General features: G+C 39.0%; 1 protein-coding gene across 1 annotated transcript in view; it reads right to left on the bottom strand.

The window, feature by feature from the left end:
* The window catches only part of LOC124714444 (transcription initiation factor TFIID subunit 2), a 133,413-nt gene that overhangs the window by 47,944 nt on the left and 66,159 nt on the right, over window positions 1–19,310 (bottom strand). The window contains exons 14-15 of the mRNA XM_047243021.1: window positions 16,299–16,510; window positions 2,190–2,409 (exon numbers count right to left, since the gene is read on the bottom strand). Of these exons, the coding sequence (XP_047098977.1) occupies window positions 2,190–2,409; window positions 16,299–16,510 (432 nt within the window). The remainder of the gene's footprint in view (window positions 1–2,189; window positions 2,410–16,298; window positions 16,511–19,310) is intronic.

The raw sequence follows: 19,310 nt of genomic DNA, 5'->3' as shown, positions 1-19,310 counted from the left end.
CAACGTAATCTTTCAGTAGTATAATCATCAGTGTCTCAGAGCCAGAACCACACTACAGTCCACGCCTTGACACCATAGCATGGAATAACTGCCAAGCCAGCAGGTATCATGAAACATAGTAAAACTGCCTTCATTATCCCGTATTTAAGACATGTGGCATCCATCCATATCCATTTACATGCATACATAATAACAAAACTTCCAAACAGATTGCAATTCTAAACTACTTAACCAACAAAAATACAGGGTGTTTCAAAAATGACCGGTATATTTGAAACGGCAATAAAAACTAAACGAGCAGCGATAGAAATACACCGTTTGTTGCAATATGCTTGGGACAACAGTACATTTTCAGGCGGACAAACTTTCGAAATTACAGTAGTTACAATTTTCAACAACAGATGGCGCTGCAAGTGATGTGAAAGATATAGAAGACAACGCAGTCTGTGGGTGCGCCATTCTGTACGTCGTCTTTCTGCTGTAAGCGTGTGCTGTTCACAACGTGCAAGTGTGCTGTAGACAACATGGTTTATTCCTTAGAACAGAGGATTTTTCTGGTGTTGGAATTCCACCGCCTAGAACACAATGTTGTTGCAACAAGACGAAGTTTTCAACGGAGGTTTAATGTAACCAAAGGACCGAAAAGCGATACAATAAAGGATCTGTTTGAAAAATTTCAACGGACTGGGAACGTGACGGATGAACGTGCTGGAAAGGTAGGGCGACCGCGTACGGCAACCACAGAGGGCAACGCGCAGCTAGTGCAGCAGGTGATCCAACAGCGGCCTCGGGTTTCAGTTCGCCGTGTTGCAGCTGCGGTCCAAATGACGCCAACGTCCACGCATCGTCTCATGCGCCACAGTTTACACCTCTATCCATACAAAATTCAAACGCGGCAACCCCTCAGCGCCGCTACCATTGCTGCACGAGACATTCGCTAACGATATAGTGCACAGGATTGATGACGGCGATATGCATGTGGGCAGCATTTGGTTTACTGACGAAGCTTATTTTTACCTGGACGGCTTCGTCAATAAACAGAACTGGCGCATATGGGGAACCGAAAAGCCCCATGTTGCAGTCCCATCGTCCCTGCATCCTCAAAAAGTACTGGTCTGGGCCGCCATTTCTTCCAAAGGAATCATTGGCCCATTTTTCAGATCCGAAACGATTACTGCATCACGCTATCTGGACATTCTTCGTGAATTTGTGGCGGTACAAACTGCCTTAGACGACACTGCGAACACCTCGTGGTTTATGCAAGATGGTGCCCGGCCACATCTCACGGCCGACGTCTTTAATTTCCTGAATGAATATTTCGATGATCATGTGATTGCTTTGGGCTATCCGCAACATACAGGAGGCGGCGTGGATTGGCCTCCCTATTCGCCAGACATGAACCCCTGTGACTTCTTTCTGTGGGGACACTTGAAAGACCAGGTGTACCGCCAGAATCCAGAAACAATTGAACAGCTGAAGCAGTACATCTCATCTGCATGTGAAGCCATTCCGCCAGATACATTGTCAAAGGTTTCGGGTAATTTCATTCAGAGACTACGCCATATTATTGCTACGCATGGTGGATATGTGGAAAATATCGTACTATAGAGTTTCCCAGACCGCAGCGCCATCTGTTGTTGAAAATTGTAACTACTGTAATTTCGAAAGTTTTTCTGCCTGAAAATGTACTGTTGTCCCAAACCTATTGCAACAAACGGTGTATTTCTATCGCTGCTCGTTTAGTTTTTATTGCCGTTTCAAATATACTGGTCATTTTTGAAACACCCTGTACTTTTAACAGTCACAGTTATCGATTGTTGGTTAGGTAAACATTGGGTAACATGTCACTTTACTGAAGTGGTATATTACATCACACTCTGCTCCCCTTTCCCAAACATCCACAGCTGCTACAGTTCACAGCCTATGTCTATCTGCCTGTAATGTGTCTTTGTCATATTACTTTCCACAAAGATGTATGAGTTACATATTTTTACTGCTGTAGCTACTGTTGTTCACCATTAATTTTATTGTATAACTATTTTGAAGTGTTGGACTCCATGCTACATGTAAGAAATCTTATAACATTTGTTTCATAATTGTAATGATAAATATGAAGCATGCCTGGTTAGATATAAGAGAGAGCAATAAAAAAATATGATACATAAATAAAAAGAAAGTAGTTAGCTTACTTCATTAGTGTCCACAATCTCTCAACAAGTTCTTCCTTATCAAGCCTATGCCTATGAGCACGATCGAAGGGTGGATTCTCAGCTAACATCCTAACTAACTGATGGCGAACAGCAGGATCTGGGTCATTCTCAATCATGTCGAGAAGGAAGACTAGATCTTCCCATCGTCCATCAACACGAGTGAAGTCTACCAGAGCATCCAATGCAGCTAACCTAACATCTGTAAAACAAAAGAAAAAATTTTCATTTATGTCAAGAATAACTGTTTCTGTATAATTTGGAATAATATTTATTCCACAGTTACAAAAGACTACACAAAATACCAGCCTTTTATTTTGTTGCCCACTGTCTGATTTCACACATGATAAAGATTATCACAAGCCGATATAATATAATGGGTTCTATTACTCAAATATTCATCAAACCAATCACATATTTGTGAAGATGCTCCATATAATCATATCTTGATTACAACTTGAGAAAGTGGTACAGTGTTGAACACCTTTTGTAAGATGATAAAGGTACCTGTTCAGCTGACTTTACTTTGTTAGCCATGTTGCGTATGAATAATGCAAGCTGTGTTTCGCAGAAGTGGCTTTTCCTAAATCTGTTCTGATTCCTTGAGAGAAGTTTGTTTTTCTCCCCATGAACTTCATAATAGTTAAGCTTAGAATATGCTCTAGTATCCTACAACAGATGGGCTGTAATTCTGTGAATCCAGTCCTTATCCTTACTGAAACAGGAGTAACCTGAACTCTCCTCCAGTCACAATGGGCTATTTGCAGTGCAAGTGATTCTCAATAAAAATGAACTGCGAAAGGAGCTAATTCTACAGCACATTCAGTGTAAAATTCAACTGGAATTCTGTCAAGGCTTTTTCACTGTAAGTAGACTTTTGTTTCTCAAAGTCGGGAGTGGTAACATCAGTATCTCCTATTTGTGAGTCTATGGTACTGCAGCACACTCTTGGGTGAATACATTTCTAAATGCAGAATTTAACAGTCCAACTTTCTGTCTGCTGTCTTCAGTTTAAAGACAGCACTGACCCACAACAGACTGAGTGGAGGTATGAAATTGTTCATTGGCTTTGTACAGACATCAAAAAAAGTTTTGCATCACCTTGGTTACGAGAGTTCTGGAACCTGTACAGAAAATTGGAATAGAGATCAACACAAACATCATTTCCACCATTTTTCTTGCTCTTGAAAATCACACACTGCATGTTGTACCACCATACAGGGTGACCTTCAGAGGTGGTGGTCCAGATTGTTGTACACACCGGTACCTCTAATACCCAGTAGCACGTCCCCTTGCACTGATGCATGCCTGTATTTGTCGTGGCATAATATCCACAAGTTCATCAAGGCACTGTTGGTCCAGATTCTCCCACTCCTCAATGGCGATTCGGCGTAGATCCCTCAGAGGAGTTGGTGGGTCACATCGTCCATAAACACCCCTTTCCAATCAATCCCTGGCATGTCCGATAGGGTTTGTGTCTGGAGATCAGGCTGGCCACCCCAGTTGAGCGATGTCGTTATCCTGAAGGAAGTCATTCAGAAGATGTGCACAATGGGGGCACGAACTGTCGTCCATGAAGACAGATGCCTCGCCAATATGCTGCTGATACAGTTGCACTATCGGTTGGAGGATGGCATTCACATATCGCACAGCCGTTACAGTGCCTTCCACGACCACCAGCGGTATACGTCAGCCCCGCATAATGCCACCCCAAAGCAGCAGTGAACCTCCACCTGGCTACACTGGCTGGATAGTGTGTCTAAGGTGTTCAGCCTGCCCGGGTTCCCTCCAAACACATCTCCGACGATTGTCTGGTTGAAGGCATATGCGACACTCATCGCTGAAGAGAAAGTGATACCTGTCCTGAGCGGTCCCTTCGGCATGTTGTTTGGCCCGTCTGTACGGCGCTGTATGGTGTCATGGTTGCAAAGGTGGACCTCGCCATGGATGTCGGGAGTGAAGCTGTGCATCACGCAGCCTATTGCGCACAATTTGAGTTATAACACGACATCCTGTGGCTGCACGAAAAGCATTATTCAACATGGCAGCATTGCTGTCAGAGTTCCTCCGAGCCTTAATCTGTAGGTAGCTGTCATCCACTGCAGTAGTAGCCCCTGGGCAGCCTGAGTGACAGTTCCTGTCTCTCTGTACCTCCTCCATGTCCAAACAACATCGCTTTGGTTCACTCCGAGACTCCTGGACATTTCCCTTGTTGAGAGCCCCTCCTGGCACAAAGTAACAATGCAGGCACGATCAAACTGCAGTATTGACCGTCTGGGCATGGTTGAACTACAGACAACATGTGCCGTTCTCCTCCTCCTTGATGGAATGACTGGAACTGACCCCCTCTGTCTAATAGGCACTGCTCATGTATGGTTGTTTACATCTTTGGGCGGGTTTAGTGAAGTCTCTGAACAGTTAAAGGGACTGTGTCTATGATGCAATATCCACAGTCAGCGTCTATCTTCAGAAGTTCTGGGAACCAGGGTGATGCAAAACTTTTTTTGATGTATCTATATGACCAGGACTTCCTAGGATTTTCTGATCGATCTTTCACTAGGATTTGACTGTGAAAACTAATGTAGGCTTTAAGCAGGGTCCTGTCTATGCATATAGAAGTTGCTATTAAATTTTCTGTATCAGTTTTCCTGCAATCTGCTTTTTAATGTGGCTGTAGTAGTCTCTGTTTTATCAACCTTCTTTGAATGGTACCATTACCACTGGACTAGTAGAAAATGCGACACCCCTAGAACAGTGGAAAAGTGTCATTTAATCACTAATGGGACCTGCATTAGAAATCCACAACATCGTCAAAGTAAGACCTTTATTTTTCCATTTACTTGTATGTCATCTGCATGTTTCAATCAAAACATTACCTCAGAGTTCTAACAATTTTAGATTACAGTTTTGGATACAAAAATAGCATTTCTACCGATATTTGTGACCTACTTCTAAAGTTTCTAACATTTCTTCATTACTTCAGTTGTTCATTTCCAAACACTGAAATCACACTTGTGCAAATTATTGGTGTTTTCTGTACAATTTTTCTGCATGTGACTTTTTACATTACAGACAGATGTCATTGATCTTGTTTCCTTAGCACATACAAATTTGACACTTCTTTTGCTGTTTTCATATGTCCAGTCGTACAGCTGCTTCTTTGTTCGATTGGTTTTCTTGTTCCTGTCCCACCCTATGTTGTTTCCTGTTCACAAGTTAATTCAGTAGCTGGCAAATGAATGCTTTTCTCTTCAGATTATTTTTGGTTATTTGACTGTAGATGATCCAACATTTATTGTTGCCATGTCTAGAATACTGTATATAAGACATGCATCAGCCATCTTTTGCAAGCAACCACAGTTGAATATTTATGAACCATTTGAACAACAACATGCACACCACAATTTGTGGCGTTATAGAAGGTAACAATTTTTGTTTCTTCTTTCCTTCTCCATTCATTGGTACTTGAAAAGGTAGTGTGCTGAGAATAACGTTCTTATTCCTCATCCCCGGTACACTGTTAGGGTGCACTCTGGCTCATCAGATTGTGGAAAATAAATCAGAACTGTTCTTCGTGCAGTTGGGGATTTCTTGGTGACTCTGGTACATCGTTTCCACTAACAACATTTTCTTCTGTTGACTTTTCTTGGTAAGCTGGAGGGATGTAAAAAAGTTGTCTGTGTATGCAGTAAGGATAATTTATCATTTTCTTTCACATAATATGATATCAAATGTACAGTTCGATTTTAGAAGTGGTTTAACAGCTGAAAATGCTATATTCTCTTTTCTCTGTGAGGTATTGGATTGATTAAACTAAAGGTTTTGAATGCTATGCACCTTTTTTTTTTTATTTAACTAAGGCGTTTGATTGTGTTGATCACAAAATATTTCCCCAGAAGTTGGACGATTAGGGAATACAGGGAGTAGGACACAATTGGTCCACCTCTTACTTTAACAACATACGGCAAAAGGTCATTAACTTCAGTGATGAGAATGGCAACAATGTAGAGTCTGAGTGGGGCACAGCTGAATGGGGAGGGGAGGGGGGGGGGGGGGTGGATGCTCCCAATGGATCAGTGCTGGGGCCACTCCTGTTCCTTATTTATATAAATGATATGCCCTCTAGTATTATAGGTGATTCTAAAATATTTATGTTTGCTGGGTACTATTTCAAATAGTGCAGTTCATGACATAAGTTCATAGCTTGTAGAAAATAAACTAATGCTAAATCACAGAAAGACTCAGTTTTTACAGTTTCTGACCCACAATTCAACAAAACCCAACATTCTAATGTCACAGAATGGACAGATGAGTAATGAAACTGAGCAGTAAAAATTTCTAGGTGCTCAGATAGATAGTAAACTGCTGTGGAAAGCCCACATTCAGGATCTTGTTCAAAAACTTAATGTTGCCATTTTTACTATTTGAATGGTAGGTGAAGTAAGTGACAGTTTGACACAAAAAGTAGTCTACTTTGCTTATTTTCATTCACTTATGATGTATGGTATTATATTTTGGGGTAACGCTTCCCATTCTAAAGGGATATTTCTGGCTCAGAAACAGGTGGTTTGTGCAATACGTGGTGTAAGTTCGCGAACCTCTTGTCGACCCCCGTTCATTTGTCTTGGTATTCTGACATTGGCCTCTCAACGTTTATATATTTTACTGTTGTTTCTTGTTAACAATATCAGCTTATTCCAAAGAAATAGCAGCTTTCACTCGGTCAATACTAGGCAGAAATCCACTCTGCATTTGGAGCGCATTTCCTTGACTCTTGCGTAGAAAGATGTGCAGTATACTGCTGCATCCATTTTCAATAAATTACTGCAAGAATTCAAAAATTTTAGTCGTAATCCACGCATTTTCAAATCGAAACTGAAGAGTTTCCTCTTGGGTCACTCCTCCTACTCCGCAGAGGAGTTCCTCGGAAAGTTAAGCTTATTATTCATTGTATTTACATAAACTTATGGCTTGTCTTTTTTTTTTTTTTGGGTTCATAAACATTTTATTTTATCTGTTATTATTTTACATTGTAATTTCATGTGCTGGCATGTTCCATGACCTCAGAGATTTGCTCCTCTATTTGGTCACACACCCTTATCTCATATTTCAGAAATAAAAGTGAAGGGATGTTTTGAGTTCAGGATGATTTCTCATCAAAGAGTAGGAATCTGACAAGTTCACAGACGCTCTCTCTATTTTATGACATATGGTATTATATTTTGGGGTAACTCTTCCCATTCTCAAAGGATATTTTTGGCTCAGAAATAAGTGCTATAAGTTCGCGAACCCTCCCCCCCCCCCCCCCCACACACACAAACACACCCACACACCCTTGTCCCGTATTTCAGAAATAAAAGTGAAGGAGTGTTTTGAATTCGGGATGATTTCTCATCAAAGAGTAGGAATCTGAAAAGTTCACAGAATCTCTCTCTCCGCATTTTATCTCTGACAAAATGGGAATTCAAAGAATGCGATCAAAGGTCATCTAACGACCAGCGGTGGATTTAAAAATTTTGCGCCCCTCCTGGACACACCATATTATATGCACCCTCCCCCCCTCCCCAGCCACCCAAAAAAAACATGTTTTAAATAATAACTATTACCTGATCACTTCACAATTGCTATTTTGGGTGGGAGTGCTGTGAGCTGTTTCTGAGCTCTGCTATTAGTCATTTTGAAGGATGCGTCAGTGGTCTAGTCGTGCTCAATCACTAAGTAATATGGTTCCTGAACTGTACTTGGTGTACGGTAGCGGATAAAACAAACTTAAAACTGCATTGTGTTAGCACATTCTTCTGTCGAAAGACAACAGAAATGAACGCAAGGAAAATAACTTTTCTTTTATGGCCTAAAAATTTAGCAGAGAATGTAGGAGACAACGGATTTTTGTTATACATTAACTTTTAGTATGTTCTTTTACACAAAACTGTTGAAAACGAAAATAAATAAGTTGTGTTACAATCTAAAAATTGAAGCGGACATGTCATACATTAGAAATTAATACATACTTTTACAGAGATGCATACAAAATTAAAATTAAACTGTCATTTTATACTCTAATAACTTGAATGTGTAGCAGATAAAAAAAAACACATTCGGTATTAATACGTGAATCTATAGGAAAGCATAAGAAATGAAAATGAAATGGAGATTTCGGTGCGTGAACTAATAACTAAATACAGATGAACAACACAGAACTGGATTTGCTATTACACAATTTTACATACTAGGGTGGAAAAATCAAATTCGTTTTATAATCTAAAAGTTAACGTGTAAAGCATTTGCATCTGTGTAGCTAGATGCTGCATAATAAGTGTACACAATACCTTTAATCCATGTCAGGGCTGAGCAGTTTTGTACTGCAGCTACTGCTCTCACTATAGCTCTTTCTAAAGGTATTAGCAAAGCTTTTACATATTTATCGACAGAACTGAACTACGTTATTTATTAACACTTTTTCATGTGAGCGTACTCTCCGATAATGTATATTTCCGTGATAACTATACATTTCAGCAGACGCCAAGAATACTCATCAGTTGTAATATACTACAGTATCAGTTTGACTTGACTGTAGAGAGCCGAGCGGCCTGAGTCATTTGGGTATTGTTCAGTATTGTCGGGTGCCTTCGGTCACGTCTGCATGTAAACGAGGTTTAGCCCCACATTCTGTCATTGGCAATTGTAAAATAAACAGGTAATACATAGTTTGTAAATCCAATGAACGTGCTCTAAGTTATAACAAAAATCATATTATAATCTTAAATTTTTAAAACAAATATGAATAAATAAACAAACTCACCAGTCAGCAAAGTTTGTGTCTGGCTTTAACGGCAGAAAATTCATTGATCATATCTTCATAGTTCAGGCAGTTATCAGTTAGGAGGTCGGCTTCAATGAGAAGAGTCGACAAGGCGTTCAATCTCTCCTCAGACACCATAGAATGTAGGTATGATTTCATTCTTTTAAGACCCGAAAATGAGCATTCTGGTGAACAATTTGTAAGTGCCACACATAGAAATATTCTAAGAGCAATGTCAACATTCGGAAACACCGACTGTAACCTCCCTTTTTGTAAAAATTTACTCTTTTGACTGATGTATCAATAATATCAGAAGATTTCAAAAGTACAGCAAAATGTACACTTTCACTAGGGAAGGAAGGCTCTAAATCTGTGTCATATAACACTTGGAGTTTGTTGCACATTCAGCAATATTGTCAGGTGAACTGTTCTTAAGGTTACCAAAAACTGTGAAGGAGTCCAACAGTGTTCTATATCTTTCCTTCCTCTTCACTAATTCAGCATGCAAGTTGTCAAGTACTGGGAGAAATGTTTTGACTCTAGATTTTTCCCTTCCAGTCAGAAAAACTCTTCTTCATCGTCATGAAGTTTGCATTTTCGTGATCTTTTATAGGTGCATTCATAGTCTATATCAGCCAAAATCTCCATGGATTTATTTTCATAATAGTCAAACATGCCACTAATAGATGCAGTACATCCTACAAGTGATTCATATAATTCATGCACTATTTTGGTATCAATATTTACACTTTGCAATTTCAGATTTACGCTATTAAATCTCTGGACTATGTCCTTCCACACTGTCATCATGAATACTGTTTCTAGACTGCTGAGTTGATTCAATAAAGCTGAATCCTCATTTCGCACAATTGGTTTTTCAAGCGTATTACTAGCAATATGTATGAGGGCATTGATAACACCCTCCCAGTGTTCATATAGACTTACACACGTTTCCTCTCTTGCTGACGAATGTGTTTTTTATAAACTTTTTACCGTTTTGCTTCCTGGTTTGATGAAAGAAAGAAGGTTATCCCAGTGTTGTGTAGAAGCCGAGGAAAAATTATAAAGGTTTTGCAACTACATTGAAAAATGAACATGCTTCCTGACAACAGCTTTCAGCACTAGTGCCGACTAAATTCAAAGAATGTGCTGCACAAGGCACAAAATGCGCTTTCGAGTTTTGTTCTTTAATGCGTACCTGCAAACCAGTGTAGGTTCCTGACATTTTGCTTGCGTTGTCATATGACTGGCCTCTACAGTCAGTAATATCAATGGAATTTGTAGACCGGACAGCTAAGTTTTCGGATTTGTGTACCGAGTTTGGTAAAATCAGAAGGAAACGTTCAACAGATTCATTCACCATTCTCCTTCACATATCTTAATATGAAAGATACTGAAACTGATCAATATGTGAATGTCCACAGTAGAATCTACTATTATAGAGAAATATTTGGCCTGTTTTATTTCACTTATGATAATTCTCTTTATTTGTTCAGAAAGAAGCTCTTTTATATCATCACAGATTGCTGAAGAAAGATAACTAGTATGTTCCTGCCCTGGATTTCCATATGATTCAATGTGCTTTGTGAGAAAAGGATCAAATTAAGCTATAAGAGACATCATAAATTCACCATTATGTAATGAATGGAATCTTTCAATGTGCCCCGTAGGGGAAGTCCAACTTGTTAGCTTCTTCACTACCACAAACACCCTTTTCAACACACTGTGCTAGTACATTTTTTCTGTCTCAACATATGACTCGAAATGATTATCTAGTGTTCCAAGTGACTTTTTTCTTTTTGCGAGTGATAACTCTGAATTTTTGCATTCAAGTGAATTCTCATTATGAGATAAGATATTAGAAATATTTTTCCAATCTGCAATGCCATTAGTAGCAATCGCGGCCTTACCTCTGAACAATTTACATGGTGCACAAAAAATAGCACTGGTGCTACAGGAGTATACAAGAAAATCACACATAGTTGATTCACCATTTAAAAGTTTATGGTAAAATACATTTTTGTTCAAATATCTCGTAAAGAAAATGGGAGTCCCTTTTTGGGCTTCTGTTTCCCACGTTGCCGGAATTTTAGCCAGGACTCAAATATGTTCTGAATATTCTTGACATTGTCTTTCTAATTTAAAAAGCAAATAACTTTTGCAATTTCTTGCAGTGAGGTGTGCTGGATCAACTCTTATCCCACTTATTCTTATAACATTTTAGAGGTTTCTGTGGGCAGAGAAGACAGACTACAAAGTTTATGTAGTCTTGTTGGCAGTTGATGCAATATGTTCTCATTTGTGTGAACACTGCTGTTATGTCTACACGCAAATGCACCTTTTGTTCCAACATAAAATAAAAATAACCTTTCCTTGAAGAAAAAAAGCTTAGAAGTTTAATATAAAATTTGCAATGCCATGTACTATTTGATTGCACAGAGTGGGAACTTCAATATCGTGCAAGCTGCATCACAGTAATTGAGACAAACGAAAGTTGGTTTCTTCTTCTTTTTTCACCAAAACAAGTAACTAAGTAAATAAATAAATAAATTTTTAAACTGTTGTGAAGTGTATTTCACACATTATTAGATATTCTGCTTATGTTCTTTTCGTACAAACATGTATTTAAAAATGTAAAACATTCCCAGTATCAACACGTTTTGTTAAACAGGTGTATTAAATCAAAGCTCAGATATTGAAGACCACAGAGCTTTCAAATTAATTACAGTAATGGAGGGTTAACTTGATACTTCCCCATAATTCCTACAAGAAATTTAAGTAAAATCTGGTTTTACATACTGAGGCCCACACGTTTCAGTATTCAAGAAACTCCTGATTAGTTTATCACAGCTTTTGAGGGGTCCTGGTATTTTCACAGGGAAAATATGGTGGGGTTAAGCAGAAGCCGACATTCTCAAAATAATAATGTTTGAAATAATTGTATTGTAGATTGCTGTCCTGACAGCTTACTTCAAAATATTTTGAACAATCATGAAGATAACACCAGACAGAAACCCAATCTTAAAATTCCATTCAGTCACCAAGTAAACTAGGTATATTTCCAAGCTTGTATTGTCGAATTTTGTTCTTAAGGTTTATTGAAACTAGCAAGTTATTTAACAATATTAAAAATTTTTGTCGTTTGTAAGCACAGTTATTTTAAAACATAAAAGGTTAAAATGAGTACGGAGCTCAAATGCTGCCCCCTTAAGGTGCCGTCCCTAGGACCATGCCTAGTGGGCCTACATATAAATCTGCCACTGCTAACAACATACCTTTAGCACAAAAACCACCTCTGGCTTACATGATACCAATAGCTATCTCCAATTCCTCCGATGATAAGTGATACTTTTTATTTCATTATGAGCATTTGATTCAGTCTGTTTCTTTATGATACAAAGCATTGGTTCATCAAAAAGAAGTTGGAAAATACTCATGACGGAATCATCCATGCAGTGGAAGACATATGCAGTGAGCCATCCTCTTTCCTTCAAAAAATTCAAAGCAGCCCTTTTCCAAGCAATGGTATGTTAGCAACCTTCACCTCGATTCCATCTCTCTGCCATGTTCACTGCTACACAAGTTGATGCCTGAGAATGTTCTGGAAAGATCTGAGATGGGGAGACACCTACTGATTGTATACCTTCTCCTTAGTCTTGCTACTTTCATCATCAATTGATTCTGGCAGATAATCACCACCTGTATCGAGCAACACACTTTTTGATTCAATATCCAAGTTCTTTGGAATGCACTGACGAAACATGATTGAAAATGTCTGTTACAGGCCAAAAAACACTATCTAACCAATGAGGAGAGAAACTACAGGAACATATTAGAAACAATTGAAAAGTTACATCACAATGTCCAGCACAGAACTTTTCTGACAATAAACCTAACATCATTCAGGACAACAACTAATGATCAAAGCAAAATGCAATGCAAGAACCTTTGGAATTATGATAACTAAATTATTCTAAACAGGAGTTGCACCAGAGGTAAACTGACCCCTCATGCTGTTCTAGATATTCTTCATGAAATTTCCATGAAATCAAAATATTTCAGCAAATTTTAGTACACTATTGTTAAAAGCAGAAGAAATGAGGAAAAGTCATGATGTCTGCTGGAAAAAAATGTTAAAAAAATAATTCATTGTTGTGGAAATAAAAGTTGAAAGATGTCTTTTGGCCTTTTCACTGTTCTGATGTTAAACCAATGTGGTTTTTTTCCATTTTTTATTACTTTACTTTTACATACTTATCATGGCCACAGTTTCTACACATTTATTCTGCATTTGGAAAATCCAGGATAGAATAATGACAATATTATGAAAAGGACGGATTGCTGTTTACTATATAGAAGAGATGCTGAATCACAGGCAGGTGCAACAAAAAGACTGCTATACAGTTAGGTTTTAGGTCAAAAGGCCATCTTCTCAATTAGAAACACACATTCACACAACCACAACTCACACATACACGACAACTGTGTCTGGTCACTGAGGCTGGACCAGTCGCCAGAGACAATGGTCATATGTGTATGAGTTGTGCTTATGTGAATGTGATCCCTTGCTCATCTTCTATAACACAGCTCTACAAAATAAATTTTTTTTTCGTTGCCAGGGAAGTTTGAACGAAAATGGGATATTGTTATGATACTCATTCCGAGTATATTTGTACTTTTTCCAAATTGGCTCTGGTTTTTGAGATATACGTTATTTGTGGAAATGAGAGTTTCATGTGGATAATATCGACTGCAGGGTCCATATATGGTGTAATGTATTTGCTACCTGTTTTTTAATTAGTGATATTGTACTATCTTTATTAAACAATTGTGCTCAGGGAGTGCATCTGTGTGGTTGAGAATTACATCATGCAAACATCACACTGTCAGCATGTGTTCAGTCCTGTTGTGCGGTGCGTGTGTTGAAGATATTGAGGGTTGTGCAGATTTGAATTCGGCGGTACTCGACATTCATTTGTTGGCCAAGGTAATCCCCGCAACAGCCGATAGGTAGCGTTCAGTGTAAACAAGAAAAATGGCGATGGTCGAAAGTCACACACATGTGCAGTGCAGCTTCAAGGAGATAGAACCTTTTCATCGTGACGTAGCAAATAAGAAGTGAGTATTCATTTCACACAAAACAATTAATGATGTTTGTTGGATGTGATTGACATGCAAATACAAGAAAGTTCTGCATAATATGTAGTATTTGTGCAATTATGTTTTAGGAAAACATGAGTTCTTCACGCCGTCTTTGCGTGAACCATCCAGATGAGTTCTGCTACATTTGTGGTGAATACGTTCTTCAAAAGAACAGGAAGAATATCACTCCTTTTGTGAAGGAAGCGTATCTGGCATATTTCGGAATTAAACTTGGAGATCAAGACAAGGCGTGGGCACCCCATAAAGTTTGTAAATGCTGTGTGGAGTGCTTACGGCAGTGGACAAAACGAAAAAGGAAAAGCTTAAACTTCGGAGTGCCTATGGTATGGCGAGAGCAGAAGAACCATACAGATGATTGCTATTTTTGCATTGTTAACGTGAAAGGTTTTAATAGGTTCAAAAAACGAAAGTGGGAATATCCCGATTTGGAGTCAGCAAGAAGACCGGTGGTGCACAGCAATGATGTTCCTGTACCAACCTTCACAACATTACCCACGCTAACATCATCAGATGACGATGTGCACGGCGAGGAATGTACAAGTAGTGGTTCGGAATACGAAGGACGTGAGACACAACCCCAGCAGTTCGACCAGAAGGAGCTCAGTGACTTGATACGAGAACTCAATCTTTCAAAGCAAGCATCAGAACTCTTAGCATCCAGGCTTAAGGAAAAGAACTGTCTTCATCCAAGTGCTAAAATAACAGCTTACCGGATGAGAGAAGAAAACCTTCTTCCATACTTCAACCAAGAAGAGGTTATAGTGTATTGCAGCAACATACCTGGACTTTTACTTGAATTGGGGCTGCCGGAATATAGACCAGAGGACTGGCATCTCTTTATAGACAGTTCCACTAGAAGTTTAAAATGTGTTCTCCTACACAATGGCAATCGTTACGCATCTATTCCAATTGCCCACTCAACAAAACTTTGTGAAGCATATGCTAACATCAAGATGGTTCTGCAGGAAATTCAGTATATGCAGCACCAGTGGTTGATTTGTGTTGATTTGAAAATGGTGAACTTCTTGCCTGGACAACAAAGTGGATACACAAAGCACCCATGTTTTATCTGCATGTGGGATAGTAGGGCAAAGCACGAACATTGGAAGCAGAAAACATGGCCTCCAAGGGAACATATGGCTGTTGGTGAAGCAAACATCATTAATGAACCTCTGGTTAGTAGGGACAAGATTGTTCTTCCACCATTACATATTAAGTTAGGACTAATGAAGTAATTCACCAAAGCTTTAGACAGAAATGGTAATTGCTTCACACACATCTGCAATACGTTCCCTGGACTCAGTAGTGAAAAACTTAAGGCAGGAATATTTGATGGTCCTCAAATTCGCAGGCTCATCAACGATACCAATTTTACAAGTGTCATGACTGTCACTGAAGCATCGGCCTGGAACAGTTTTGTCGCTGTTGTAAAATGTTTTTTGGGCAATCATAAAGCTCCCAATTACGAGGAACTGGTCAAAAACATGCTCACTAACTTTCAAAACTTAGGAGCTAACATGAGCATAAAATTGCACTTCCTTCACAGCCACTTGGATCGATTTCCTCGTAATCTAGGTGATTTCAGTGAGGAACAAGGAGAGCGGTTCCATCAAGATATGAAAGGAATAGAGGAAAGATATAAAGGAAGATGGGGCAGGCATATGATGGCAGATTATTGCTGGAATCTGCAACGTGACTGTTCTGAAGAGACCTATAAAAGGAAAGCATGCAGGAAGCGGTTCGTCATGGACGGAAAACGATATACTTATAGAGAAACTTTTCAATTATGTTTTATACATGGACAAATGCCTATCAGGTTTTCATAGAAGCTATTTATAAAGATTATTTTCTTTTTTCATTGTAGTTTGTAGCGCTCGAGTTCAGTATTAGCAATTTTTTCTAATTTTTTGAATAAATCATGCATTATCTCAAAAACTAGAGCCAAACTGCATAAATGGTTGCTATATTCGTCCTCAGCACCACTAACCCATCCTAAAGCCACTCAAATATCCTTGGCAAGAAAATGAGTGTTGACCAGTGTAATAAATATCTGTTCCTTTATGTACACTGTCCTTTTGTTACTCTTAATTATTTTTAATTTTTTGTTTTGTTTTTGTGGTACTTACCAATAAACTGACCATATGCAGCATAGCTTCGAAAGAGTGAGGGATTACTGGGCAGATGTCCAAATTTTTGCAGTTTTCTAATAGCACGAAGGCAGGCAACTGTCACAGTATATTTATAACATGGCAGAAGTTTCTCAAGATTCAAACATCTTGTAACCTCCTCCAAAACAAGTTTAGTATCTGAAGAAAGTGAATCAGCTGTAATTGGAGCCCTGTAAAAATATTTATAAGATTTTAGTGCAACTATGGTGCAGACCTGAATTCTAAAACTACACTTAAATATGGTAAAATCAGTAATGAGTATGATTAATGAAGTCTTATTCCAAAGTATGTAAAGAGCAACTACTACAAATGGACATGTGTATATCCCATCAGATCTGCTTCACACATAAGACAAGTCAAGGGTGAAGGGTGAGATGCTTCATGAACGGAAAAAAGACAAGGTAAGGAAGAAATTGGAAACATGAGCATCAGGAGAGAAAGAGTCCACCCCCTGTAGCTGAGTGGTCAGCATGACAGAATGTCAATCCTAAGGGCCTGGATTCGATTCCCAGCTCGGTCAGAGATTTTCTCCGCTCAGGGACTGGGTGTTGTGTTGTCCTAATCAACATCATTTCATCCCCATCAACGCGCAAGTCACCAAAGTGGCATCAAATCAAAAGACTTGCACCTGGCGAACGGTCTACCCAATGGGAGGCCCTAGTCACACAGCGACAGGAGAGAAATAGGTTTTTACAAGCTGCAGAACATAATGGAATATTCGATATGCTGAAATGCCATATCATTGCCCATTACTATAAGATATTAACTGTACTGTGTATTGTTTGGTATACTGTGATATTTCAACTACTAGCCTGTGTATTTTTCACAAAAATATACCTAATCTACTGTTGCTATCTATATGCTTCTGTAGCCAGTGCTTACCAAAGGAGGAAATTGAAAAGGTTAAGGTTTAACATGTCCTTAATGATGAGGTCATTAAAGATGAAACACAGGCTTAAATTGGGGAAGGATGGTGAAGGAAATTTGCTGCCTCCTTTCCAGAGAAACCTTCTTGACATTTGCCTAAAGTAATTTATGCCTAAAGTAATTTAAGGAACCATAGAAAATCTAAATCTGGATGGTCAGAGAGGGATCTGCACTGCCTTCCTCCATCATCACTGCGTAACCTTGCCTGATCTATGATCTGCTGATGAAATGTGCTTTTTGTTGTGTCCTCCTCTCACTGTACAATTTCCCATCAAGTGGTAAAAAAAACTTAATTCCAAAATACTGAGAAAACATTGTAAATTATAATTAAACTGTACCACTTCTCTGTTGTTTCAGTACACTAAAATACAATTTAAGTGAATATTGGTTGATAAAAACTAATCGTGTGATCAACAAAATGGTAGGGTCATCTTGTTGAAATGTTCCAATGAGTTTCATGCCCATCAGATTCAGTCAAAATGCCAACATGCTGTGTTCTGCATATCTATACAGCAAGTGGACCACTAACATCTCCTGTGAGCAGGCCTACCACACCTCTCTAGAAGCAGGTGCAGCACTGGGAATGGGGGGACACAGCATGACTGATGATGGAGGAACGCGGTGTAGCCCTTGTGCGGGTGTTGGACCCTGGTGTCTGTCCATTCTGTCCGCAGACACTCTGCGGCTTTCAGAATGGAGCATTCCTGTTGTACTTTCATAATTGCAGAACCCCATGTTGTGCTGAGTTGAAATCCACTATTCCAGTTTACTAGGTTGTTGTACAGACATATTTCTACTGCCTCTTTGACAAATGAGCCCTGGAACTCACTGGCTCTGCATAGCTTCTTCATTTGTTCAAAATCACCAGTGTGTTCCTCGTTGATGCTATGAATGTGTTTCTGAGGCATTCTGTATGGAGCTGTGATAAACATCGGTGTGTCTGCCCAATCTACTGCATCCCACCTCTGTATTCAATACTATAAATAACCAGCTGGTCTTTGGTCAAGCCAAGTGTATCCTTAATTTTCTGCATTGCATGCAAAACGGTCATTATTTGATGTTTCTCCATTATTCTCGCGATATTGGCTACTGGCAGCCCTGCATATGACAGGAATGCCATACATTTGGGTTCTTCTTCTTCTTCCAGTTGTCCTCCCTTCTCTTACGCTTTTCAGACTGCTTCTGACTACTCCATTTAAACAAACTTGCCTGGTGATTTGACAGAGGGATCTGTATTAGGATGTGTAGCCCATTTCCTTGCAGTAAAGGAGTGATAAAAGGAATTACGATATGTGGGCCAGAGCATCTAATTTGTGTGTGTGTGTGTGTGTGTGTGTGTGTCCATATACTGTACTATGAAAACTAGCCACGACATTATATTGTTTAATAAATGCTATTTGGGCTGCAGTATCTAGCAACTGGCATTACTGAACCTTTCGTCAAGGAAGAAAAGAACTGTTACTACTGAACCAAATTAATGGTTTTCATTCAATGTACCACTATTCTACAAGTGTTGGCAGATCCATTAGACAGGTTGTGATTAGTGCAAGGAACAGCCCAACTACACTTAGTCATTTTCACACTTCTTGATAAATACTTAGGCATCTGCATCACTCGTTTTGGGCGCACACATTTTTCAGTAACATTTCTCCAACACTGGATGAGCTGACCAAAAAGATAAATGTGTCAATTTCTGTTGACATATTCCAGGGAGTAATGGCTTGTTTCAATCTTTGGTTGCAACACCACAGTAATGTAAATAGTCTATTACTTGGATTTGTTTCAATGTAAATGGGACAGCAGTATGCATGAAACAGGAACATCGTTCTTTGTAATCTCTTTTCTCAGTCTCTGTATGTCAATGGTATCATGGAGTGCCACAAGATAGTGAACTTTAAAAGTACCTGTAAAACTTTTTAGTTTGATTTTTACAGCCTTCTGTATAAAGATACACTCAACTTCCATCATTTAATATTCTCATATTATTCTGAAGTTTCGGAAACAAGCTATACCAAAAATTACATGTTGAGGACTATTCAAATG

The sequence above is a fragment of the Schistocerca piceifrons genome, chromosome 1, assembly GCF_021461385.2.
Source record: "Schistocerca piceifrons isolate TAMUIC-IGC-003096 chromosome 1, iqSchPice1.1, whole genome shotgun sequence".
In the NCBI taxonomy this organism is placed as follows: domain Eukaryota; kingdom Metazoa; phylum Arthropoda; class Insecta; order Orthoptera; family Acrididae; genus Schistocerca; species Schistocerca piceifrons.
The sequence above is the reverse complement of the archived record's forward strand: the minus strand, read 5'-3'. Positions and strand labels throughout refer to the sequence as shown.